Genomic DNA, 27,207 nt, shown 5'->3' with positions numbered 1-27,207 from the left:
AATTACCACGCAAATAATGTCGTAGAGAATTTAACGTTCAAATTTCGCTTATTTATGCTCTTTTCGTACGTAGCATTTGTTCGACATCGTTTTGGTACTTTAAATCCAATGAAAGTGAACCCAACAAAAATTAAATAGGTTAGTGAAATGTACCCGTGTGTTCGAGCCAATTATACTTCTTGTAAATTACTGTTTGTCTTTAAAGATGACAGTGGCATAGTTATTAACGACATTAACTATCAACCTAGGTGTGCCAAGTTCGAATCAAGTTCGTTCCACAAAAATATTTCATTTAGGATTTTAGCAACTCTCCTTTTGTTCCTCCTGTAAGTGTCCAATGTTTTGGATATAACGAATTCAGAAATACATCGGGGAAACCAATGCCAAAAATAGAATAATTTGGTTCATTAGAAAATAAATGAATGACTCTATGTGTTCTAATAGGGAATAGCCAGAAGAATCTTATTGTTAGAACATGAAAAATTTTAGATTTTAAAGAATGTGCTCATCATCTTTACATTTGTTACGTCTGGTATTCAGTCGATCAGCGACTAGTGACGAGACGATCTCAATATTTTTCCCGATTCCAATACAATTACCGATTCTGTTCTAAATTCCGAATCCCGATACAACTGCCGATTTCGAGTCTTTTAAATCTATGAATATTTAGTTACAAAGCTATTTTTCGTTTGTTTATTTTTATTCATTTCTTTTAGTTTCCAGGTTACCGCAAAAACAAATGTAACGTCTGCATATGTATTTCACAAATGTAAAAATACAATTATGAAGTAATTTATAGATTTTAGTTTTAGTGCTAGTTTTAAAATTAATGAATATTTATCATTTCGTTCTAGCAATGAAAAATAAGTTTTAAGCAAAAAACGAGGAAAAGCACTTAAATACATTTGGGGAAATAAATAGATACACATTTTTATCTGAATCCGATACCGATTCCAACACCGTCAAAAGGTTCATTTTTTTTCTGATTCACACTCCAATTTCGTTCAATCTTCCTAATGTTACTAACGGCAGAATAAGAAACGCGGTTACACTTTACTTGAATTACAATGACAATTAAAATCATATCGTATTTTTATAGTAAGCGAACATTTTTTAAGTCAAAATGCAATAAATAAAACAAATTATTATTTAAATTCTATAAAAATTAATTTTAATTAAAAAAAAAACTCACCAAAATGCATTTCGATTTCAAAAAGAAAAAAAAATGTTATCCTCACTTTCACTCGCACATCAAATCGATAGCAGATAATCAGTTACACCCTCACTGAATCCGTCACGTAATTTGTCATTCACTTTCTCTATAAAACGTCCTGTTTCCATTGTAAACATAACAATCTGACGCAATGAAACCGAATCTATAACTGGCTTGAATAGGTTTAATGATCGATCTGCGTTTTTCACCACTTTCTTTCAGCTAATGTCGATCGATCATTTAAAGCATTAAAAATCTTGTTTTTTTTTTCGGTCTTATTTCCAGATTTAAAACAATGTGACGTATTTATTAATTTAATGACCAAAAACTGCGATAATAATTAGATTTACTTTTAAATTACTTTAGAATATAATTATTTAAAAACTTGGATCGTTAAAAGATTTAAAGTATTTATTTAATTGCAACATATCAATTAATGTTGTTGTAAAACTTATTTTAAGGATGAATATCTTTTCATAAATGTATGTTTCAAAAATGTCAATATTTCGTTATAGAAAAGGCAAGACGTCAAATGGTGAACGAACGTAAAGTTTTTGAGGCAACGCCGGGTAGTTATAGATAGATGTATATATATAAAGGTGCGTTCCTAAAGTATATATATATATATATATATATATATATATATATATATATATATATATATATATAGTCTTTGAAGTTTTTAACATTTGAAACCACACAAAAAATTATTTTTTATCATTCATAAAAAAAACATCTAGTCAGTAAGTCATTTAATCGCCTGCAATCACTGCATCAACTCTCAAATTTACTATAATACCAATTTTTATATTTTTTAAGGGATATATATATATATATATGATGAAAATAATGGAAATAGTATTCCGACAAAAATAGAGAAAATAAAAAAGGAACAAACCGTATTATGTGTTCACCAACGTTTCGTCTTTATTTCACCCAGAGGAAGTCTCGAAATAAAGACGAAACGTTGGTGAACACATAATACGGTTTGTTCCTTTTTTATTTTCTCTCTCTCTCTCTCTCTCTCTCTCTCTCTCTCTCTATATATATATATATATATATATATATATATATATATATATATATATATATATACCAGTGGTGAAAAAACCGGACTAGAGTGTTCAATGTGTGGCCAGAGCAGTATATAGGAGATTTATTACTGTGAGTCCAGAGTGAGTTTACATATTGTTTCAGCAAGCTGACTCACAGTAATAAATTTCCTATATATATATATATATATATATATATATATATATATATATATATATATATATATATATATATATATATATATATATAACGATTTCAATGACTTAAAAACATTATTACAATGATCCAAACATAATTCTCAATGAAAAACCAAGACACGGAATAATAAAATAATGTTAAAAAATACACATTGTCGGTGACTACTCCCTTATTTAAATATATATATATATATATATATATATATATATACATATATATATATTCCTCCTAAAGGCGTTTAAAATGAACAGTCTCAAATTAATTTAAACATTTTTTTTATCCATAATCTTCATTTAATGTAAGAATTAGTCTACTAATTAATTAAAAATAATTCATATTCAAAACCAGGTAAAGTATAACCATTATTGCTTGTAAAATAATTACATTACTCTTTCTATATGTAATTTCGATGAATAATGAAACTGTGAAATTGCAATATAAACATGTAATTATTTATTCTTAATGTCAAAGTTTCTTTCAATGTTTATTATTTAATTTCTTATTTATTTTTATCTTTACTTGATTTATTTACTTTTTTTTATTTTACTATCTAATCACACATACACACACGCACACAAACACACGCACACACACGCGCGCGCGCACACACACACACACATATATATATATATATATATATATATATATATATATATATATACTTCTTATTTTGTAGGGGATATATATATATATATGTCTATATATATATATATATATATATATATATATATATATATATATATATATACTTAATAAAAGATAGGAGTCCCATAATAAATCGACTTTCAGAAACTAAGCTGCATCTATAATATGATATAACAGCACTAAAATACAAATGTCATGTCGCTCACAGGATGAAGACAGACCTATTGATACCAATATTAATACTGAAAATAACTAGAATTGTATAGTCACGAATAAGTGTCAATTAATGAGAAACAGTTAAACTGCAAATGTAGTATACAAATGCGGCGTAATTACTGCAAATAATACTAAAGCTTGTATCGGATATGCTAGCACTACGTACAAGGAGAGATATAAAATCTACATGCGCTTTTTCGACACACAGAATGCCATAAACCACTTCTTTAGTAAAATATAAAAAAGAAATTACTTTAAAAGAAAAGTCATTATGAATCAAAATAGTCAAGCCTTGTTAAATAAAATAAATACATAACAAAAGGTCGAACAATAAATTTGATTGTAAATTTCAGCTTACAATTTTAATGTTTCGACCCAGTGTTATTTATAACTAATCTCTCATCAGGCAAAAACCGTGTCTTTTTCATCTTGGAAAGTAATTTGGAATAATAACTGAAATTTTGCGATACAATTTGAATTTTTTTTTTTTTAAATGTATATAAGTTATGAAGTTATTAAATTATTGTAATCAATGAATTTACGTGTGTGCTATTTTGTAGCATGGATAAAGAAAGTTAGAAAAAGAAAGAAATAATACACACGCACAATACATATATATAGAGAGAGACAGAGTGAGAAAGATTAAGTGATAGAGAGAAGTCTTAATCCAAAAGGATAACGTAGTTTCTGTAGAAAAACGTAAGTGTAAAAGCTTATTACGAAGCTGAATGTGTTGTATAATAAGGGGACAGGCTGAAGAAATCGGAGAGGCAAGCCAAGAACGTGATATGAGGGTCACGTTTCAACCATGACAACATGGAATGTTGCACGAGCGTCACCTGAGCTAGTGACACACATTTTGGAACGGGGTTATGTTTCAAGGCCAAACAAACAAAAGGAAATTGGCCGACAATCGAAAATAATAACATCAACAAATATTTCATAACCAGATCGGAATGCAGTCGACATTCGCAGCTGGCTAGAGAAACGTGACCGATATCAATATAAACAAAGATGTTTTGGTTTTCAAAAGAGAGAAGCGGCCGACGCGGAGAGAACGAGCCTGTCATCTGTCAACACCCCCCGCCACGCCACCTATCTCTAACAACACCTCTCTCCTCGCTAGTAGAGTCAATGACAACCGACAAAAGTGTAAAGAAAGATTGTTGAAAATAAACTCGAATTCTTTTGTAAACAGTCGAGTCTTTTAGTTGTCATTCAAAATATACACTCGTCGGTAAACTTGTCCGGCGACCATTTTGTCCACGCAGTTATATAGACTGAGTGCACACAACGCAACAAATATGAATACTTGTTAAAGACAGAATACAACATAAACCTATAAATTATTTACACCAAATAATGTGCCTATTCAGACGAGTTGGGATATTCATATTCGGATCTGATTTAAACAATGGAGAAATTCGCAGCTAATGATTGTATTTATTAGAAAAATCAGTAAGAAATAAAGGAAAAAAGAAGAGAGAAAGAGAAGTGATAATGTAGTTAGGAAACAAACTTAACTAAAATCGATTTCAAGACAGAGATTGGAGTAAAGCAACTTTAGAAATGAAATCAAAATCATAGAAATTTTGTAGTTTCTGTTAATTTATTTTTCAATAAATAACCGATTAATAAAAAAAATTAGAAGTTATATAAAAGATATAAATACAAAAACCTCGACCATTTTTAGTGGAATGACGAATAAAGATAAATAGTTTAATTAAATTTTTTAAAGGAAGAATATAACGGAAGGTAAAGCTTGCTAAAATAATAGTTATCACCCTTGGAATCAAGTGTTTATTTTCTGTTCTCAAAAACTATAAAAATGTTTAATGCTAAATAAATATTCTGCCAGGCATAATTTCAGCCTCATAATTATGATGTTTACAAACCCTCTTTTCGAACCTAGACTTTTTTTCGCCTTTAGGTTGACGTCATGACATGTTAGCACATATTTTTAGCATATCTACTTGAAGTTTAACCTATGTCTTGTATTCTAAAATAAATAAATGAAATCAGACTCTTTTTCAGAACATCGTAAAGAAAGGAAAATTATGTGATAATGAATTAATTCTAAAAATACGTGGGAAAAAAGAGTTGAAAAGTAAAATTAAATAATAATTCGGAAAACCAAGCACAACAGAAAACAATAGTTAGTATTTGAGCCCTAATTTTTTTAATTTTTTTTATTTTTTATTCAATTTTCACTCCAAACAAGGCACAGTGCCACTTTGAAGCAGGGGGCTACTATTAGGGACTTAATTAGCGGGGTCATTATGAAGGGAGAAGAGTAGAAAGATGTTTGTTAACATTACACTTGAACTTCTGCATATCATTGCAGTTGGGAAAGCAGAATCTCGGAAGGGAGTTCCAAAGACCCGCAGTTCTAGGGAAGAAACTATTGGAGTAAAAGGCTTTCTTGCACCTAGGGATCTCTACTGTAAAGGGATGAGACTTAGTAGCTTGTCGGGTTTGTCGGGGGTAGTTACGTCGGGGAGGTACAAGTGTTTGCAGTTCGTCAGAGCATTCACCATTAAAGTATTTGTAGAACAGGCAGAGGGATGCAACATCTCGTCGATGGGACAGAGGTTGAAGCCTAGATGACAGTTCAGGACCTATCAGGTTGGCGACTCTTTTTTGAACCCTGTCCAGGAGCGAGAGACAAGCAGCAGATGCACCAGCCCAGATGTGACAACAGTACTCCATACATGGGCGAATGGTTGCCTTATAGAGATATAGGATACTGTACGGCGAGAGTAGTTTTCTCGCACGGTAGAGGGAGCCAACCTTCCTTGCAGCAGCCTTGGCAATGCTCTCAATGTATCTATTCCAGTTCATATTCCCTGTAAACGTTAGGCCGTGGAGTTTAAAAGAAGTACTTTCAGGCAATGTGTTCTTGGCCATTGCTATTGGTGGTAGAGAAGGTTTCTTGTAGTTATTGAAGGAAACAAGCTTAGTCTTAGCAGCATTGAATGTGACCAACCATTTTTGTCCCCATTCCACTACGGATTGGAGGTCATCCTCTAGTGTTTCTGCCATTTCCTTGGATATGTGTTCATTTGTTTTCCCCTCATATCTGTTATAGAGAGTGGTGTCATCGGCAAATATACCCATCTCCGAAACAATATTATCAGGGAGGTCGTTTATGAATATCAGGAATAATAGAGGTACAAGGATAGACCCCTGAGGTACTCCCGCATTTATGTCATATTGTTTGGATGTACGTCCGTCGAGGACAACTTTGATTTTTCTATTACTTAAGAAGGATTTAATTACATTATGAATTCTTCCAGTGATTCCATATGATCTAATTTTCCTTAGAAGACCATCGTGCCATACCCTGTCAAAAGCCTTAGATATATCAAGGGCCATCGCTCTACTCTCCCCTGTTTTATCCAATGAACAGTATATACGTTCAGAAACTACAGTTAAGATATCTGCTGTTGAACGGGCTTGCCTGAATCCATATTGTTTGTCAGTCAGGAGTTTAGCAGCTGTTAGGTGCTGGACTAGGGCTTGATTAACTAAGGACTCAAATATTTTGGCGAAAAGCGGGAGGAGGCTAATGGGCGATAATTTAGTGGGTCAGTTCTTTCACCAGAATTCTTGAAGACTGGTACCACAGAAGCGGTTTTCCAGCAGTCGGGAAAACAAGATTCGTTAAGGCATTTATTGTAAAGTTTGGACAGAACTGGAACAACCTCGGCAGAGCATTTTTTTAATAGCACAGCCGGGATGAGATCTGGTCCACATGCTTTTGAGGTGTCTAGGTTTTTTATAATAGCATGTACCTGAGAAGGGGTGATTTTCAAATCGTCAAGTGTGGCGTCTGTTCGCAGAGGAAAATCAGGGAGTGAGTGGTGTACCGAGTTCAGTGTGGAGTTTGAGGCAAACCGACTGGCAAGCAGATTAGCCTTGTCAGTTGCCGTGCAAGCAACCTCATGATTGTTTGTTAGTGGGGGAATAATTGACTGTCCATTATTAACTACGCTGTTGTAGATTTTCCAAAAATCCCGGGTTCCTAATTTCTGTGCTTCGATGCGCTTTCTGGTGGTTTCAGAGTAATCTGTCTTAGCTGTCTCTATCACTCTCTTACAATGATTTTTAGCTTCTATAAACTTCTGTTTATTTGAGCTGGACTTATGTCGGTTGCATCTGCGGAACGCATGCTGCCTTTGAAAAATGGCAGCTGCACAAGCAGAAGTAAACCATTGGGGAGAGTGGGGCTTGCTATAGTATTTCCGTATTTAATTATATGAATCGTTATTCAGAATTGCATGACGTTCAGAAATAGAAAAAAGGTATAATGTTTCGACTTCGTCTAACGGTAAAACTTTAATCAATAGTTGACATTCAGGAGTGTTGCCAAAAAATAATAAATAAATTAAAACACAATGGGTGCATTCCACTCTTTTAAGTGTGAAATTTCGACCTTACCACTCAGTTTTAGAGTTAGTAATAAAAGGAATTTGGTTTATTCTCGACACTAAATATTTACCAGCTAGTGAAATTTAATTCTGTCAAAATCCGAGTGATACAAAATTATGAGGAACCTTTTTTTATAAACACCGTTTGTAAGTTTGTATTATTTTGATTCATCGGACTACTGCTCCCCTCGGGGCTTTCATGTTAGAAACCTAACTTATGGAACCTGTTTATGCACTGACTAATCTAGGTTTGTGATTTAAAAGAATACATATACTTCCTAATTATTCCCGGGTGTTTTTCTTTAGGATTACAAATTCCATATTATTCCATTGTTATTTTTCTAGGAGAGCTTTATTCGTGTATGAATTAATAATTAATATCATTATTCTATGTTAATTACAAAAGAGAGTGGACCTATAAATTCACCCTTGTCCGTTAGTCTGCCCGCATTTTTCTCAATAACTACGCCTTCGAATGTTTTGAAATTGTGCACAAACATTAAACATGATATGAGTAAAAAGTAATAGAACGGATTTTCTGGAAAACTCCGTTTGTCCCCCCCCCCTAAAATTGCCTTTCGGGTTAAAATCGCTAAAATTTACACATTTGTGCTTATTAAAAAAAATGATGCCTTGAATTTTCATAAAACTTTCTGAAAAGTTGTAACTAACTGATTTCTGTATAATTTTGTTTGTTTATACTTTGCGGTAACTTTTGGGTGTGCACCAGGGGCTCTTTAAGGGCTGATACAATCACTCCATTTTCGGGGCTATTTTACCATATTTGTTCTAAATCTTCTGTGTATGTCTATTTAGCAGTTTTGCATGGTGCTGAACTCAAATTTAAATTTGGGAACTTTGGGGGCTAAATGAGGGGGGCAATGATGGACTTAGTCATTTCTGTTTGTGCATAGTGCAGAACTAAAATTTACATATGTTAAGGCTTAAAGCTGCATTGCTTGTCCATTTTCACCAAGATTTGAAGTCCCCTGGGGAATTTGGGGGCTAAATGGTGGAGAGGGGCCTATGCTGAACTTTTTACATTTTTTGTGCCTCGTTCACTATGCTCTCGCGGGGAACCATGTATGCTTAACTCTATTTCGTCGGAATACTATTTCCATTATTCTCATCATATATATATATATATATATATATATATATATATATGTATACATCGGTGCGTGTCTATGTAAGTGTCACTGTCAATATTTTAACATCGATGTAATCAATACTGCAAAGAGAATACCTGATCGATTTGGTTCCGCTTCTTGAATATTTTACAATATTTTCTTTTACGAAATCTTCATCGGAAATATTCCATAAATATTAGAGTTATGGAATTTTTGTTTTGTAAGCAATACAAATTGCACTATTTTATTCTCGTAAAGACAACAATATATCTGTCTGCGATTCAGATTTTATACGTTGATGGTGCCCAACGGAGCACGAGAAAAATGAAAAGAGAACGAACAAAAAAGACGAGTTTGCACACTTTCTTTGTCACTCTTATTGTTATCCCGTTTATATGCTGTTATTAGTTCCATTTTGCTCCGGTACTTTAGGCCGATCTCTCCTTATCGCCCACATTCTCATAATTCCTTATGCTTATTTCGCCCCAAGTACCGAAATATAAAACGCTGCGATAAATGGTCTCGTTTTCTTCAGGAATTATAAAGCATTTCTACTATATTAGCATCAAGTGCGACATTAGCACCGACACGGCCACCACTAGCAACAATAACAAGAATAATAATATTTATTACTAGTGTTATAGGTAGTGTGACCCGACGACCAGTTTTTCTTCAATTTTTTTGTCTGCAACGAAGTGTACAGACTACATCAAAATGGGTTGCCACTAACTTTGTAAGCGTTTAATCAGAGAGGAGCAAAATACTTTGCTTTTGGTAGCATTTCAGTACAAACGCCACCCTGATCATTGAAGATCATCTTACATTGCATAACCGCGGGCCGGATTGCCTCAGTGCGGTTTCTCTGTGGTCTGTGCATTGCTACTTGTTGACCTCCATTGTATTTACATCCTGATCGACCTGCATATAATACACACCTATAATCCCAAATATACCGTGAAATTCCATCTACATTCAAGTTTTTAGGCGATTGTACCCACTTAATCACTCCTCTTCCCTATTGAGTCGTACAAGTTCTGTAATTTCACCTAACTATTTCTATTTGGATTCCAGGGGATCCTTGCTCTTCGCTTTCTGGAGATGTGTCTCTTAGCTGACGCCATTCATAATTCAAAACTGATCTGTGACACTGTGCTCTCTCTCTCTCTCTCTCTCTCTCTCTCTCTCTCTCTCTCTCTCTCTCTCTCTCTCCCCGACCTTCGGGGCCATGTTGTACCAGAATGTGGCCTCTTCATATGATACCCTTCCTCTCTCAGTTATTGTTTTGACCATTCGATGATGTTTGTCGCTCCATTATTCCGTTTCCTCATTTTTCATTTTCTTTACCATTATCTGGAGAACTTCTGAGCGAAAATCAGTGGAATCGTTCATTATCGTTTCTTTTACTTGACCTTGTTCAATTCTGCATGTTACTCTCTCTCCATATTACCAGTCTACCAGGTTCGCAGTCAATAATCGACAAGTGTGCTCCTCCACGATATTGTGTTATGTCTATAGCTTATCTTGTCTGATGTTTCGAAGTCATATTTCCACAGGATTATGTATATTTTGGGCGGCATCAATCGAGTGGCATCGAACGCAATTTTGAACGACTTCTTCTCATTGTAAATGTGGATCAGTTTACTTCACCAAATATAATGTTCTTTCCACTTCCATGTGGTTTATGCCGTGTAACTTTTCTAGTTCACTAATTCCTAGGTAGCATACTGAAACTTTTTTCTCAACGAACTGCTGTTTATTATATCCCTTCTAACGCATCTGTTTCGTTTCTCTTTGAAGGCACAAATACTGTTCAAATTCAAATACAAACTCTCTAAGCATCCCTAATTTCTGTTTTGCAATAATTTCTCGAGCACCCTTTGTTCGTATTGTGGAATTCACCTAACTTAGTAGCGTGGCTAAATCAGTTCTTATTTGGATTTCTCTCAACCACATTTTATAGCTAAATTGATGCTTTTCAGAACGGCTTTTAATTATGCTACGTTAATAGGATTATATTCATTCTTTTTCTCAATAATGCTTCATTCTCCACCATCAAACTGCCAATCTCCGCAACAACGCCTGTTGCAAGATTGCTTGCATCAGACCACACCACACCATAGCACACCACGTCTTTGTTCTACATCAGTTACAATCTCCTTTAATTCTTTGGCAAAATATCCCTGCTTGGAAAACCGGAAATTTTTAATAAAAAAATCAATATATTTATTTTCTTTAAAAAACCGCATTTGTTCGGCTTTATTAATACTTTTATATTTAATTTTTTCAAACGCTTTCAACAAGGAAATATGACTTAACCTACAAAGACGAGCCCACACCACCATTAGGACCTACACATAATAGATATCTCATACCATCAGAGATTCGTGACCGTTAAAATCACCAAACGCTACGATGTCGAAGTAAAGGGGAAAAAACAATTTAAATATCCCTACTTGAAAAAGTTTACTTTTAAAACTGAAAATCTGTAATTAAATAAACAATGTGTTTACTTAAAAAAAACTGCATTTGTTTCGCTTTAATAACACTTTCATATATATATATATATATATATATATATATATATATATATATATATATATATATATAATGGAGAGAGAGAAACTATGGTAATTAATAAAAATCTGAAGAAAGTGCTCAATACTATTGCGGAGCAATATATATATTTTTTTTATTAACGTTTTATCTACTTAGTTACACATGCTTCGGTTACCGAATCGTATCAACGACCCAGTAACTTCATCAAACTTTACAGAAATGATTAGGAAAACGATATTAGAAGAAGCTTAAAAAGGGGAAGAAAGAATTTCAAATCTAATTCGACAATAGTAATTGTCTGTATTTTTGAGATGAGGTGTTTTCATTTAGTGAGATTGTCGGACTTCCTCATCTTGGTTGTTATTGTCACAATTCGACAAGAGTTAAGTTTTAATATTTAATAAAAATTAGAAGGTGGTATCTCCGCCTTCAAAGTTTTACCCATACTACGCCCTTCTTTTTCCTCTTTTATCTCTCTATCTCTCCTCATGCTCCTTCTATTCTATTCCTATCCGTGTCTAGTTGAATATTTTAAACTTCCACTCGCCCCTTACCACCTTCCAATGGTTATTAAATCTTAATCTTCCCATTACAAAAACAACAATTTCTCCCTTCAAAAATTTTCTGATTTCTTAGTGAATGAGACCTGAACTGCAATTATTCCGGAATACAACCTTATTACATAAACGAACACGCTCAACATTTACAAATATGGCTGCTTTCTATACACGACGAAACCGCTAATAAAGTAAATTATTCCACATACAACCATATCAAACTCCCATTATCAGAAATTTCAGAACTGATACACTACCACTTATATATGTACATATTAACTATTCTAAATACCACGAAAATATCACGAAAACAAAATGCTTTACATTTAGCTGTGGTAACTTTTTATGCTTCAGACGTTTTGCTTCTACTGTGCCTACTTTCGGGCCGTTTTTAGTTTTAAATATAAAAACTACTTTTTCACCAGACACTTCTATATCTCCCAAGACATAATTACCATAACCCGAACCCTATATTTCTACATGCGTATACTTACTTATACTACAAATGCTACCATTCCTTTGTCTGTTCGCTTTTACACGAGTTGTATTTGTTTCCTTTGAAGAAAAAAGAAGTTTTTACCTTACTACCAACTTCAAGCTTTCCTTATGAATGAATAGGTTTCTCTCTATGCTCATTCAAACAATCTAAATCATATTTGACGGATACAAGTAATTTACGACGTATTATGCCCTCTCCGCTCAGTTATTACCTCCTCTCCACCCACCATAAAATAAACATCCCCTGTACCCAATATTTTATGCATGTAGGTTAAAAATTATTTACTCTCCATAAAAGACCACTTATTTACTTATGTTTGCCTTTACGCCACTTGTACTTTTGTTTTGTAAATATAAATTGTTACCTTAGCTCCAATTACAGACTTTCATATTTTCCCACTATGCTAACTTGGAAAATCTCAATTTTATTTGGCGATTACAAATAGTTTACAAGATATAATGCCCTATATATATATATATATATATATATATATATATATATATATATATAGTCATCCACATAGAGTACTGTTTCGATGTATCACATATCATCATTGCGGCTAGACAGACAAGTACCTCAAGCCAGGTTCGAAACCTGACCTCCCAAACGACAGTCAAGGCTTCTTACCATTACGCTATTCGCCTGCTGCTGTGCGGTAGTGAATTAACAATGTTTTGACATCGTTCAAATCCCTATACTAATCCAAAGTTGAAATGAGATTAATTATGCAAACAAGCAATTTGTGTGCATATAGAGATTGTTTAATTCCATGTTTTGTCTTTTACAGGCCAGAAAATGGTTAATAACAACTTGTGAAAGTGATGCTATTTGTCCGACAGTAACTTTAACGCCAGTGTACACTCCATAATAGTCACCTGCCTGATTATTGATTAAGATAATGAATGCCCCACGAGGTTTATCTATAAATTAAATTCTTCTTCTTAGTTTAGAAACGAATATATCATGCAAGCGAGCAGCACCATAGGATATCACGAACAAACGTATTGTCTTTCCTTTCATTTCTTCATTTTCGATGAACATCAGGCAACTTCCCGATAACTCATACATATATCGCAATTTCTAATTTTGCATTTTTATATGATTTTATAAGAACAAAATTATTTATTAATATCAGAATGATTTTTCTTACAACTTGCTTCTGTCCGCAATAATGTCGAATGCATTACTTTGTATGGTTGCAGGTGGTGTAACATCCGTGCTGCTAGATTAACATTTTTGACGAAACACAATTCAGTTAATCTGATAAAATAAGAAATTGAATGCAAACTAGACACCTCCATAGTATCTTCTGCCTAATGTGTCTACCAAAGAGATAGTTAATGATGTGTAACGAAGGATGTCGGAAAAGTAATGCTTCTTGTTTTTATTTTATTCCGCCCGAATTCATCAAATCGCATTGTTACGATGATTGAATTTATTCGTAACCTGAAACTTTGATCTTTCTCTTGCATATATTGACAGTGTGATACTCCAAAAAAGCAATGCCTATCATAGAGGTGCGTTAGAATCAGAGAGGTGTCATTGTATTTATGGAAATAGTGGTGATTATGGTTTACAGATTGAAACTTGATGCATAGGTAATTTTGACTTAGGGGACACTTTCGATCTGGTTTTTAACCCGTAGAAATTACTGCTGAAGTGTTAGAATTGAAAAAGAGTTGGCCTTGTAAAGTGTAACTGAACTAACTTGTAAACATGCGTGTATTTATTCGTCTGACGATAGCTCAAACGGTAATGACAAAGGCTGGGGTTTTTGTTTCGATTTCAATTGATGGCACTGTAGTCATTTGTTTTAAACTTTTTAAATCATCACTGTATATTTGGGTACAATATATTAATGAAAATGTTGTATATTTGGGTACAATATATTAATGAAAACATAATTTGCTCTATCATAATTAATACGAAGTCTGCATAAATTAAATTATCATATTTAAGCGTATTTTACGACCGGGAATTTAATAAATGTCAAAGTTCACGGGTATTCATAATTTTTTACATGTATGACACAAGGTACGCAAGGTAAAGTTATTTGTTTGATTTGGAGGGAAACACTGCTTAATACAGACATTCACAGATAATGTTTATTGCTGTATGTCTTTGGAAATTGAAACGTACAGGAGTGAAAATTAATTAAAAGTTTTATTACATTTTTATTTGCGACATAAATTGACAACTGTTTTTTTAAAGATATTTATGCCGTAAATATGCGGCTAGATATGTGAACTTGAATGTCAGAATTCAGTCGGGAAATGAAAATGTACGAGCAACATAAACAAATATAAGTAGAAATCCGATATGCCTCTTAAAATAAACATTTAATAAGCATTTATGTATTCTCTGTGTTGTGTTTTACTCGCAAGCATAAAGAAAAATAGATTACATTTCCAAAGTATAGAAGACGATAATTTGTTTGAAAATGCGTTACATTGCATGCGCGACAATAAGACTAGGAAATGATAAATATTCCCAACGACTCGGGAAGACGTTATTTGTTTCGCAGTAATTAGTCAATTTAGTCAAGTCTATTCATGTTTAATTATATATATATATATATATATATATATATATATATATATATATATATATATATATATATAACGGTTCCTTTCAAACACGCAACGTCTGAACATGAGAAATTTACATAATCTGACAAAATCTGATTAATGTGTGATTTTTGATCGGTTTCCGTCTTTTCTCACTCGTCAGTCAGTATATATATATATATATATATATATATATATATATAGATATATACATATATATATATATGTATATATATATATATATATAACTACTTCATTTACTCACATAAAATTAATATACGAAAGTATAGATTTATGCTTAAACTTTAAGTATTTACCTCAAAAGTGCTCAATACGAGAAACAACCACATAATTCGCGCATAAGCCAGACGAATCCTAGAGTGGATGAAACGCCGAATATTCAGTGTAGCTTAATCGCCACATATATTTTATAAATTACTAACTAGCTCTACCTACGTATTGAACACTTTTGAAGTAAATACTTAAAGTTTACGCATAAATCTATACTTTCGTATATTAATTTTATGTGAGTAAATGAAGTAGTTATACTTAGCTCCTGAAACAGTCGAGCACTCTCAAAAGAATTTATTTCACCACATTAAAAATAGATATGGAAAGAGTTAATTTCGAAACATCGCTAAAAACATCCCCACACCCAGCAAGCATAGCTATATAATTAAATTAATCAAAAAAATAGATGAACTAATACGCCGAATGCGATGGCGAGCAAATTTCTTCCTTAAAAATGAAAACGTAAACAAAAAAGAATCCTATGGTTTTAAAACCCTTAAAAATGCGAAAACAGTAGACCTTTTTATAAACTTTGAAAATGACCTTTTAAACGTAATTAAAAACCTAGAATTCCACAATCAACCTAACAATTTCCAACGGAAACTACACAAAATCGTTAGAAACATAAACAACTCTAATAAAATCTTTGTAAAAGCAGATAAAACCAGAAACTTTCATAAAATAGATAAGCAAGAATATAACAAACTAATCACAGAAAACATTACAGAAAACTACAAAAAACTAGACACAAACGAATGCGACTACATAGATATAATAAATACTGAAAGTAAACAAATTACCGATAAATTAAAAATTAGCGATAAAGTTGGCAAATTAAAACCTAGACAGACATACATTCTGCTTAAAGACCACAAATGGGACTTTAATAATAATCCCAGCACCCGCCTGATAAACCCAACTAAACCAGAAATAGGTAGAATTAGCAAAACTATACTTCTAGAGTAAACAAACAAATCAAATAGGACCTAGAACTAAACCAATGGGCAAATACCACCGAAGCAATCACCTGGTTTAAAAATATAGAAAACAAAGATAAATGTACGTTCATACAGTTTGACATCATAGACTTTATCCCTCGATATCCGAAGAACTTTTTAACATTGCCCTAGAATTTGCCGAGGCATACACTGATATATCCTCGGAAGAAATCAACATCATTAAAAAATGTAGAAAATCAGTTCTAATAAATAACAATAACCAATGGATAAAAACTAAAATGAAAAATTCGTGTGATTTAGCGATGGGTGCCAGAGATTCTGCAGAGGCATCAGATCTTGTGGGATTATTCATTCTATATACCCTCACAAGCATATTCGATACTACGGATATCGGCCTATATAGAGATGACGGACTAGCTATAATAAAAAATTCCAACAAAGTCAAGGGAGAAAACTTTAAGAAAATCATACACAAGGAAATGAAAAAATTAGGCCTAAAAGCAGACGTATCAGCTAACATAAAAATAACAAACTTCCTGGACGTCCCGTTAAAATAGATAAAAACACATATGAACCATACTTAAAAGATAACGCTACTCCAATTTACGTAAACCCTAAGTCCAATTACCAACCATCAATTATAAAACACATTCCTAACTCGATCGTAAGTAGACTCAGTAATAACTCAAGCGATGAAAATGCATTTAACAGGTCAACCAATATCTACGAAACAGCCCTACAAAATAGTGGATACAAAAATATCGATATCAAATATAAGCAACAAAACACCAACAACTATAATAAAATTTAAAATAGAAGAAAAAGAACTATAATTTGGTATACGGTCCCATACAATCAAATGTTAAAAACAAAACTTGGCAAGAAATTTCTAGATCTTATTGAAAAACACTTTCCCGCAACCAACCCCTTACACAAAATCTTAAATAAAAATACCTTGAACTTATCTTACAGTTGTTGCGAAAATTTAAAGATGATAATTAAAGCACATAATAACAAAATACTAAATAAAAACAATGTAAACAACAACAAAATAAACAATACAAAAGTAGACACCATGACAAAAATAAAACCAACACTAGCAGAAATAATAATAATAATAATAATAATAATAATAATAATAATAATAATAATAATAACAAACCAACCCCGGACAAGAACAACCATACCATAAATAAAAATACTAATAACGAACAAGATAAATGCAGCTGTAGACACCGCACACTTTGCCCAGTTCAAAATAAATATCTAACAAAAAGCGTAGTTTATCAAGCAACAATATTTGCGAAAGAAAACCCGAATAACAAGAAATACTACGTAGGCATGACTTCCTTAGATTTCAAAACCCGATACTATGACCACAAAAGTAAATTCAACAATAAAAAACACCGTATAAAAACAACACTAGCGAATAAATACTGGGAACTCAAAGAAAGCGGACATTCGCCGGTAGTCGAATGGAAAATAATAAGACAAGCTACCACGTGTAGACATTTAGACAACCCATGTAAATTATGCCTTCATAAAAAATTTGCTATCATGTACTTTAAAGAACCCCAAAATCTATTGTAGAAGAGAAATAGTAAACAACTGTGTTCACAAAATAAAAATTACTCTAGGATAGCGATACAAAATAGCTTCAAAACTAACAAAAACAATAGAAAATAAACAAATAAATAAATTAAATAAACATGAATATACATAAACGATCACACATATATGTATATATATATATATGTATATATGTGTGCATGTATGTATGTACACATATGTATATTAATCTATACAAAAGGGAGGAAAACGTCTGCCTTAAACCACTAACCTAGTTCTAAAACAGATCCTTTGTTCGATAAAATGCATGCCCATTGGCTGATAGGAAGGGCGCGGTGGATACTAGAAAGCGGATTGGCTAACTAAAATCCTAAACATATATAAAAACGAGAAACAACCACAGAATTCGCGCATAAGCCTGACGAATCCTAGAGTGGATGAAACGCCGAATATTCAGTGTAGCTTAATCGCTATATATATTTTATAAATTACTATATATATATATATATATATATATATATATATATATATATATATATATATATATATATAACGGTTCCTTTCAAACACGCAACGTCTGAACGTGAGAAATTTACATAATCTGACAAAATCTGATTAATGTGTGATTTTTGATCGGTTTCCGTCTTTTCTCACTCGTCAGTCTGTATATATATATATATATATATATATACATATATATATATATATATATATATATATATAATTGCATATCCTTTGAGAGAGTTGGGTTAATCAATTAATTATCAATTTCTTCATTTGTTTCCTATCAGCTATATAGAGATTTCTTCCTCTAAAGATGTTTTCATCGTGATAGTATGGTTTGTCGAATGCAATGCGGCATTTTATTATTACGACATAATTTATTATGACGATATAATTTATTATTACCACATAATTTCTTATTACGACATAATTTATTATGACGATATAATGTGTCTAAAATTTGTTCGGAAGCTACATAAAACAGTGGCTAATAGCCTATATGTATTCAATCTGAATGTATCATCTGCTGTTCCAACCCTACGACACTTTGGTCCAGAGGGGAATCTCTGTAGGCATTTTACTATATATGGAGATAAATATAAATATGTAAAACGTATCCTGCTTGTCATTTTCAAGTATACATTTTGTTACTGTTAGATGAACAATAATTTCTAACCTCTCTTTCACTTTCACTTACACTTTCACTTTCATTTCACTATTTCTGTCGACTCTGTCCGCTTTTCTCTTTGTATGTGTGCATGGGAAATATCAGCAAAGGTTGTAACATAATTGGCTTGCGAGGATATGAGCAGCAGTAGTCGAAAAAATCACATATGTAAATTAGGAAGTGTGCGGGGTCTTGTGCAACAAGAAAAGGGGAAAGGGGAAAAGGGGAAAAGTACACCACGTGGTTAGGAGAAGAAAAAAGCGGTGAGAAAAGCTGGATATGTAAAGCCGGAGTGGAGCAAAAAGTCCCTATAACCTTTTGACACGAAGCAGATATACTTTGAAAAAAAGATGAAAAACTGATCTAAGCATAACTTATACGAATCGTCCTTTTTGAAAGCTGATTTTAAGTACAAATATAATAGCTCGACCTGATTTAAAACAGTGAACTGAGATAAACATGTGCAGGGAGAGACTTTTAAGCTGGTTTCGAGATAGGGAGAAACAAAAACAGTAATAAACGACTTGTGTTAAGAAAGAATGAAAAGCCAAGTCAGATTTTTTTATTTTACTTTGTTCCTTTTCGGCGCTTTGTAACGGCGCATAGGTCCTAAACGGGTTTGAACTGTGAAGAGCACGTTTCGAGCGTAAAGGCATCGTTATATCTCTCTCATTTTTATTTCTAATTCTATCAGCTTAGAAAAGCTCGCTTGTCACTTTATATACGAATTTTCATTTCCAACCGGGAAATACATATACTCTAAAAATATTCCCATTTTATCAACTTATCTGTATATATATATATATATATATATATATATATATATATATATATATATATATATATATATATACATATATATATATATATATGAGTTTGCGTACATTTAAACAAGTTTAAAATAAAACGATAAATGCAAAATGAAAAATAATGAAGTAAAATGAAGAAGCCATAAAGGCAAAAAGAAGAAGTATATAAAAAATGCAAAACAAAAAAGTAAAATAAAACAAAAGATAAAACGAAAGCCTAATTCCAGAAATTGTCGATTTTTTTCTACGCTGGCAATTTAGAGTCTTTATTTCGACTAGGATTTGTTTGCTGTCTTTTCGTAATTCAAATGTTTGTTCAAAGTCATCATCCGATTTGTATCGTGCTTGATACGGACGGACAAACGCGCTGGGACTTCCATTGCAAACACCTCATAAAATATAAACTTGAGAAATCGAATGGTAGATAGTTTCTCATCAGATTCTCCAAGACAACTGAAAGCGATGAATGCATTGAAGAACACGAAGCCTTTCAATTATTTAGTTGATTCGGATCTGGCGGAGAATTGTATTTTATTTCCCTGATTACTTCTTGAATCACAAACACGCATAAGCGTTTATGAAATTAAGTCTAAATACGCATCAACGAATAACATCTTATTTTCAAGTTGGATAAACATTGAATGGTTTCGTTTCCTTCTGAATATAAGAAAAGCCTCACTTAAATTCCTCGTTAATCGTCGTAGATTACACACAAAAACATTTTGTACGCATATAAGCATTTCTATAAAGTATTTTATCAGATAGTTGCAACACGTTAAACTCTTAAATTACTTTTCTCGTCATAAAAATACCCGAACAGAACAGTTTTGTAACGCTGAATACAGCTGACTACAGTATAGTCGTCTTCAAGTCCGATGTAAACAAATTCTTGTTGAGCCGTTCTATTTAATAATGGGATTCTATCAAATTTATAACACTAACAGTTACTGCGCTGTTGTTCAGATGATCACTTTACTCTTATTAACCATTATATTCAGTTAGCATTCGGTCTTTCTTTATTTGGTTTCCAATTACTATTGATAACATTTATCGAAATGTTGTTAGATTATGCCGAGTAGACATGAGGTCTACTTGCTGATAGTCGATTTAGAAAATCGATTATTATTATTCTTAAAAAATCAGCATGTTAGATAACGCACATTGTTATTATTATGTTGTTATTGTTATTTAAAAGAATGTATGCAGAGAGAATGTTTTTAAAGAAAAGAATATTTAGTAAAATATTCAGGTTAACAGTGAAAGAAAGTAGTGGATATAAACAATAAATGTTTTTAAACCATAGAATAAAAACAATAACTTTGGTCAGAAAAGGTGACTGAAAGTCATGTGCTATGTCTTTGTGTTGTCGAATAACGTAAGCACAAAGCACTAGTTTGAATATATATAAACATGTTAGGAATTAGACAGAGAAATGAGATAGGAGACAAACGGAGATAGTTGGAGCGTTCGAGACAAAGCCTTTAATGGACATTTTTTTTTGGGGGGGGGGAGCAGAATCTAAAGACGCGTGCAATCGTCCAACATGAAAACATTAAGAATAAAAACTGTCCGAAAATATAACAGGAAATGATCGTATTTTAAAGATGTTCATTTCAACTTGCTTATGTTACGATCCATGAGAATCCGCGGAAATCCTTAAGAAAAACTGAAATATGGGAAATATCTATTAATTAACACCTAATATCTGCTGTTAAAAGTAAACAAAATCGGAGTTATGTTAATTTTCATGAATGTTTTCATTCAATTTTACTATTATCACGTTAGCATATGGGAGTGTGGGGTAAGCATGACGTCATGAACACATATACGCACACACATGTATATGCATTTATATATATATATATATATATATATATATATATATATATATATATATATATATATTGATTGTATTATTTATTATTATATATTGAGAGCTATTGGCTACACATTAGCAAACGTGTTTCAATGACACCCTAGCAGGGAAAATCACCTCATCAGGCCAAAAAACCATTATAATGGTTGGAGCTAGAAAATTTAATGCAAACTTATAATAAATCTGCTTCAGAATTATACCTTGAAAACCTAACATTATTTTGTGAATAGGTTATATTTGTTTTGATATAGGTTGTTAGTACCCCTCTTTCTTTTTAGAATGGTTCAACCCTGTAAAGTTGACTTTAATATAAAGGGATGGTCTTTATTGAAAGTTTCGTGGATGGTTTTTGGCCTGATGAGGTGATTTTCCCTGCTAGGGGGTCATTGAAACACGTTTGCTAATGTGTAGCCAATAGCTCTCCAATAATCAATATATTGCTCTGTTTCATGCATTGAGCACTCTTTGGAATAACATATTGTGTTGTTGGTATGAGTTACTGAAGAATTCTACCAACAGTATAATATATATATATATATATATATACATATATATATATATATATATATATATATATATATATATTAATGAAAACCAAGGGATGTAGTGTTTACCTGATATGCACAATGGTAAGGTTCAAACTAATATAAATAATAGTATTTATATATATAAAATGTAATCCCAATATATATATATATATATATATATATATATATATATATATGTGTGTGTGTGTGTGTGTGTGTGTGTACTAGCCGATTTACCCGAGCTTTGCTACGGACATATTTGTATTACACAATACTAATTGGCATTCTTTTAATATTTATGTAATTACAGGTTCGAAACCAAAACGGGTAAACATTTCTTGTTTTTCTTTTATTAGTTAATATGTTGATTGATTTTGAAGTTCATGTTCTTGAAACTGCCACATAAAACATGCCGTGACTGAAACATGGGTTTGTCAGATCAATTCCAATAACTTTGAATGTTTGCCCTTGACTCTTATTAATGCTCATAGCAAAGCAGGGCCTCACTGGAAACTGCAGCCTCCGAAAAGCAAAGGGCAACTCGCTATCACTTGGTATCAGTAGAATTCTCGGAATGAGTACAGTTTGACCTTTATAAGCCCCAAATGTAATCATTGCTTCAATCAAATTGTTATGCAATCTAGTTACAACACATCTTGTTCCATTAGTTGTTTTTCGTGGCTCTAATGATCTTAAAATCATGATAGGACAACCAACTTTAACTTTTAGAAGATGGGAAGGCATTCCAGAAAGCTCAATTGAATTCAAGAACTCTGTATGATATTTCACAGCATCATCTTCATCTACAGTAGTGTCAATAGATTTGTAAAGTTAAAGTTAGATTAAATAGGGGTAAATTTGCAGTGATGATGTCAAAAATGTGAAAAAGATACCACTGGTAAAATGTAAACGAAAGTTCTACATTATGTAGAAAAAAAAAACTGTACAGGTCCGTTTTCAGTTTGTGTTGCTCCCAAAAATGTAAATTAGGATTTTTGCGGATAAACTATACTTGGTTGTGTATATAAAAAGTGCCCCATTTTTAATAAAGGAAGGACTTTCACATAAAAATTTAATAAACAAAAGATACGGCAAAAATTGAATTACACTTGTATATCATATCTAAAAAAATAGCACGGTTCGTAAACTGCAGAAGTACTAAACAGATAAAAACACCCGCATTTTTGTACTTCTGCAATTATTTTTCTTTGAGTGACGCTGAGACATAAAGCGACACCCCCTCCCCCCGAAAAAAAACTCATAATTATGTCGAAACTCCCCCACACAAATATATATTATCTACTAAATCAATTACCTAGACAGGAAAACATAAGATCTTTCTCAAAAGAAAATTGAAGAAAAAAAAGTGAAAAAAAAACGCGTAGGAATATATCTGATATAAAAAGCATTACTTTACCTTGTTTCTTTTTCAAAGTATTATGGAAACGATAATAAAATTCAGACAGTCAAGTGAATAGTTGAAAAATGGTTTTAAAATCGTCTATAGGAAATAAATTTTAACCTTTTAGTAAACGTGCTCACACCTTACAATGAATCGACATTTATAGCCGAGACTTTAATAGAGGGCTAACGATTTAAAATATTTCGTCGAAAAATAAAATCATCCTTAGCCTAATTATTTATTTTTTTATCAATATTTGTAACTTTTACATTTATAGAAAATAAATAATTAAAACAAATCATTTTATCACCATATCTCTCGATTTGGTTAAAAACTATATCCGTTCATAACCGGAAGTGAAATATCAGTGAAAATTACTTAAAATGTGCCAGTTTAGCAAATAGTACAAAATAACTTGAATTAGAATAATTTAAATAAATTAACTTTAAATAATACTCTTAAATAGAACAATTACATCAATTACATTACTATAATCAGTAATTTTAATTGAGCGAATTATTTACAAATGTTTTCTTTAATATAATATGCAAATTAGATTAGTTCTATTATGTGCATTGCCTTCAATATAGTGTATATATATATTGATCGTGATGCTATTTATTTATATAGAAAATCTTATAGTAAATAAAATTTATATAGATAACCGTTTTAAGCAGGAAGTTTTGTATATATTAATCAAATTGTGAACAAACAAACGGACAGGATTACGGGTTTATATATATAATATATATATATATGGTGGTTGACCATCGGATCCGAAGATGACGTTTGTGTTCTGCATCTCATCTGTGCACACGGAGGTGGCTCTGCAGCCCCAGTCTAGAGGCACATAGTCTAGAACATTGTTGTGATCACCGCTGAAGCTGCTCTGTGGTGTCTCTCTCTGGCAGCTGTGAGTTTCTGGCTACGAGCCTCTTCAAAGTTGGCAACAGCTTTGTGAGTTGAGCCTCGCCATTTTGATCTCTCCACAGCATGTCCCTCTAGGTCCCCCAGTTTGATACGACACCAATACAGATTGGCTTTATACCGCAGTTTTGGTCGATCATGGTTTCTTTTGACGACCTGGATTCGAATCATGTGTCAAACCTAACGAAGTTGAGTCTTGATAATGGTGGCCTCTATACTGGTAGACTTAGATTTGTCAAGGACCTTCGGATTAGTGATGCGATCCTGCCATTTGATTCCCATGATGGAGCGGAGAGCTCGCATGTGGAAGAGCTCCAGTTTCTTTACATACCTGCGGTACAGTGTCCACGTCTCACAACCATAGAGCAGGGAGCGAAGGACCACAGCATTATAGACCTTCAGATTCGTAGATAGGCGAATGTTGCGTTGATTGAGCGCTTGATTGTGAAGTCTTCCCAGTATCTGACTTGCCTTGCTGAATCTGGAGTAAATCTCTCTGTCCAAGGAGCCATCACAAGATATGGTGCTTCCCAGATATTTGAAGTGATTAACGTTGGCAAGTGGTGTGCCGTCAATGGTGATGGTGGGAGGAGGAGGGTTGGAGTATGGATCAGGTTGGTGGAGCATCTCCGTCTTTCCAAGACTGATTGTCTAGCCGAAGAGCTTGGATGCCCCAGAGAAGCAATCCAGCATCTGTTGCAAGTCCTGTTCTATATGGGCCACTACAGCACAGTCATCGGCAAAGAGAACCTCTTGGATGAGAGTTTTCAAGCTTTTTGTCTTTGCTGTGAGTCTCCGTAAGTCGAAGAGGGAGCCATCCAAGCGGTAACGAATGTAGACACCCCTCTGCAAATCCTGGACAGCATGGGACAGCATATAGGTGAAAAAGATGTTGAAAAGGATAGGGGCTAATACGCAACCCTGCTTCACACCGTTGCAGACAGTGAAAGTGTCTGTGATATTACCATTTCAGAGGACCTGACCAGTCATGCTATCGTGGAAGAGCCTGATCATTGACACAAACTTTGGAGGGCATCCGATGCGCTCAAGGACTGTCTAAAGTGCCTCTTTTTTGACGATGTCAAAAGCTTTGGTCAGGTCAATGAATACAGAGTCGAGAGGATTTTTCTGTTCGATGCACTTCTCTTGAAGCTGTCTTAAAGCAAAGATCATATCCACAGTACTCCTGCCAGGCCTGAGGCCGCACTGTGCCTCAGGGAATGTCTATTCAGAAACTGTAATTAGTCTGTTAAAAATGACCCGTGCAAAGATCTTTCCAGTAATTGTCCCTGTAGTTTCCGCAGTCCGACTTACTTCCTTTGTTCTTATAAAGGGAGACGATTAGGGCGTCGCGAAAATCGTCTGGCATTATCTCCTCCTCCCAGACAGTTATAAGAACGGCACAAAAGGCCTCAAGAGCATCAGTTGTTATACGATCTTGGAGTTTCTCATCTAGCACTTGCTGGAATCGTGCCTGATAGGATAGGTCGTTAAGCCTAGCAACAACATTGTATGAGGCCTAACAGTTTTGGGTCGGTTTCCGTGGAGTGGCTCAATGTGTAGTGTCAGTACAGCCCTGACCAATCTGTGGTCAGTCCAGTACTCAGCGCCTCTCATGGCACGGGTCACACGGACGTCCTTGATGTCACGTTGGCGGACGATGATGAAGTCAATCATGTGCCAGTGTCTTCAACTTGGGTGCCTCCAGGTGATCTTATACTTGTCTGCCATTCTGAACAAGGTGTTGGTGATGCAAAGACTGTGCTCTGCATACTTGCTGAGAAGAAGCAGACCATTGTCATTGATCTTGCCTACTCCGTGTCTGCCCAGAACGCCTTCCCAGCTGCTGTAGTCTCTCCCCCACACTTGCATTAAAGTCTCCAAGGACGACTAGTTTGTCGCTTGGTGGGGTTGACCTGATGACTTCATAAAACTGTTCGTAAAACTTCTCCTTGGATTCATCTGAGCTTGTAAGTGTAGGGGCGTAAGCGCTGATGATTGTGAGATGTCTGATCCTGCTGAGGGGGATGCGCAGTTTCATGAGGCGCTCGTTGATCCTAACTGGTAGCGCAGGCATGCTCTTCAGCAAAGCTGTCCTGATGGCAAACCCGACACCATGAATCCGGTCTTCTGTTTGCGGCTTTCCTTTCCAGAAGAAGGTGTATCCACCTCCCTCTTCTCTCAGAGATACCTTGTCAGCAATCCGGGTCTCGCTAAGGGCGACTATATCTATATGGTAATGCTGGAGTTCCCTTGCGATGAGCGCTGTTCTTCTTTCAGGTCTTGAAAGTTCGAACATTCCATGTCCCGATGATATTTTTTTTCTATGTTTTTGTTGTTCGACTGCTATGTGGATGAGTCCGTCAACTGCGGTATGCTGATCAGACACTAGAAGGGCAAGCATTTGTTTGGGGTACCTTTTCTAACCCCCTCCCTCATGTGAGGGTGGGCAGTGCTATCCTAAAGAGGCTGCCCAGTCGCCCACAGGTGCTGCCGAACTCTCCTGTTGCCTTTCAGGGAAAAGAGTGACCACTTGCCCATGAACCGCCTACGTGTAGGTTTGTGACTACAACTGCCAGTGTTCACCCACACCTATTGCTTTCGCCACGTGC

The 27,207-nt window shown here is 33.8% G+C and overlaps 2 protein-coding genes across 2 annotated transcripts; both read right to left on the bottom strand.

Annotated features, from left to right (window-relative positions):
- Positions 1–24,775: 24,775 nt before the first annotated feature.
- Positions 24,776–25,222, bottom strand: LOC145286562 (uncharacterized). Its single transcript, XM_080135447.1, has one exon. It carries the CDS (start codon positions 25,220–25,222, stop codon positions 24,776–24,778), a length of 447 nt encoding a protein of 148 aa, XP_079991573.1.
- Positions 25,223–26,393: 1,171 nt separating this feature from the next.
- On the bottom strand, positions 26,394–26,999 carry LOC145286561 (protein CFDP2-like). The gene has a single exon (XM_080135446.1). It carries the CDS (start codon positions 26,997–26,999, stop codon positions 26,394–26,396), a length of 606 nt encoding a protein of 201 aa, XP_079991572.1.
- Positions 27,000–27,207: the final 208 nt, after the last annotated feature.

Source organism: Euprymna scolopes, chromosome 10, assembly GCF_053919585.1.
Source record: "Euprymna scolopes isolate OS-2025 chromosome 10, ASM5391958v1, whole genome shotgun sequence".
Taxonomy (NCBI): Eukaryota; Metazoa; Mollusca; class Cephalopoda; order Sepiida; family Sepiolidae; genus Euprymna; species Euprymna scolopes.
This window is presented reverse-complemented; position numbering and strand designations above follow the sequence as displayed.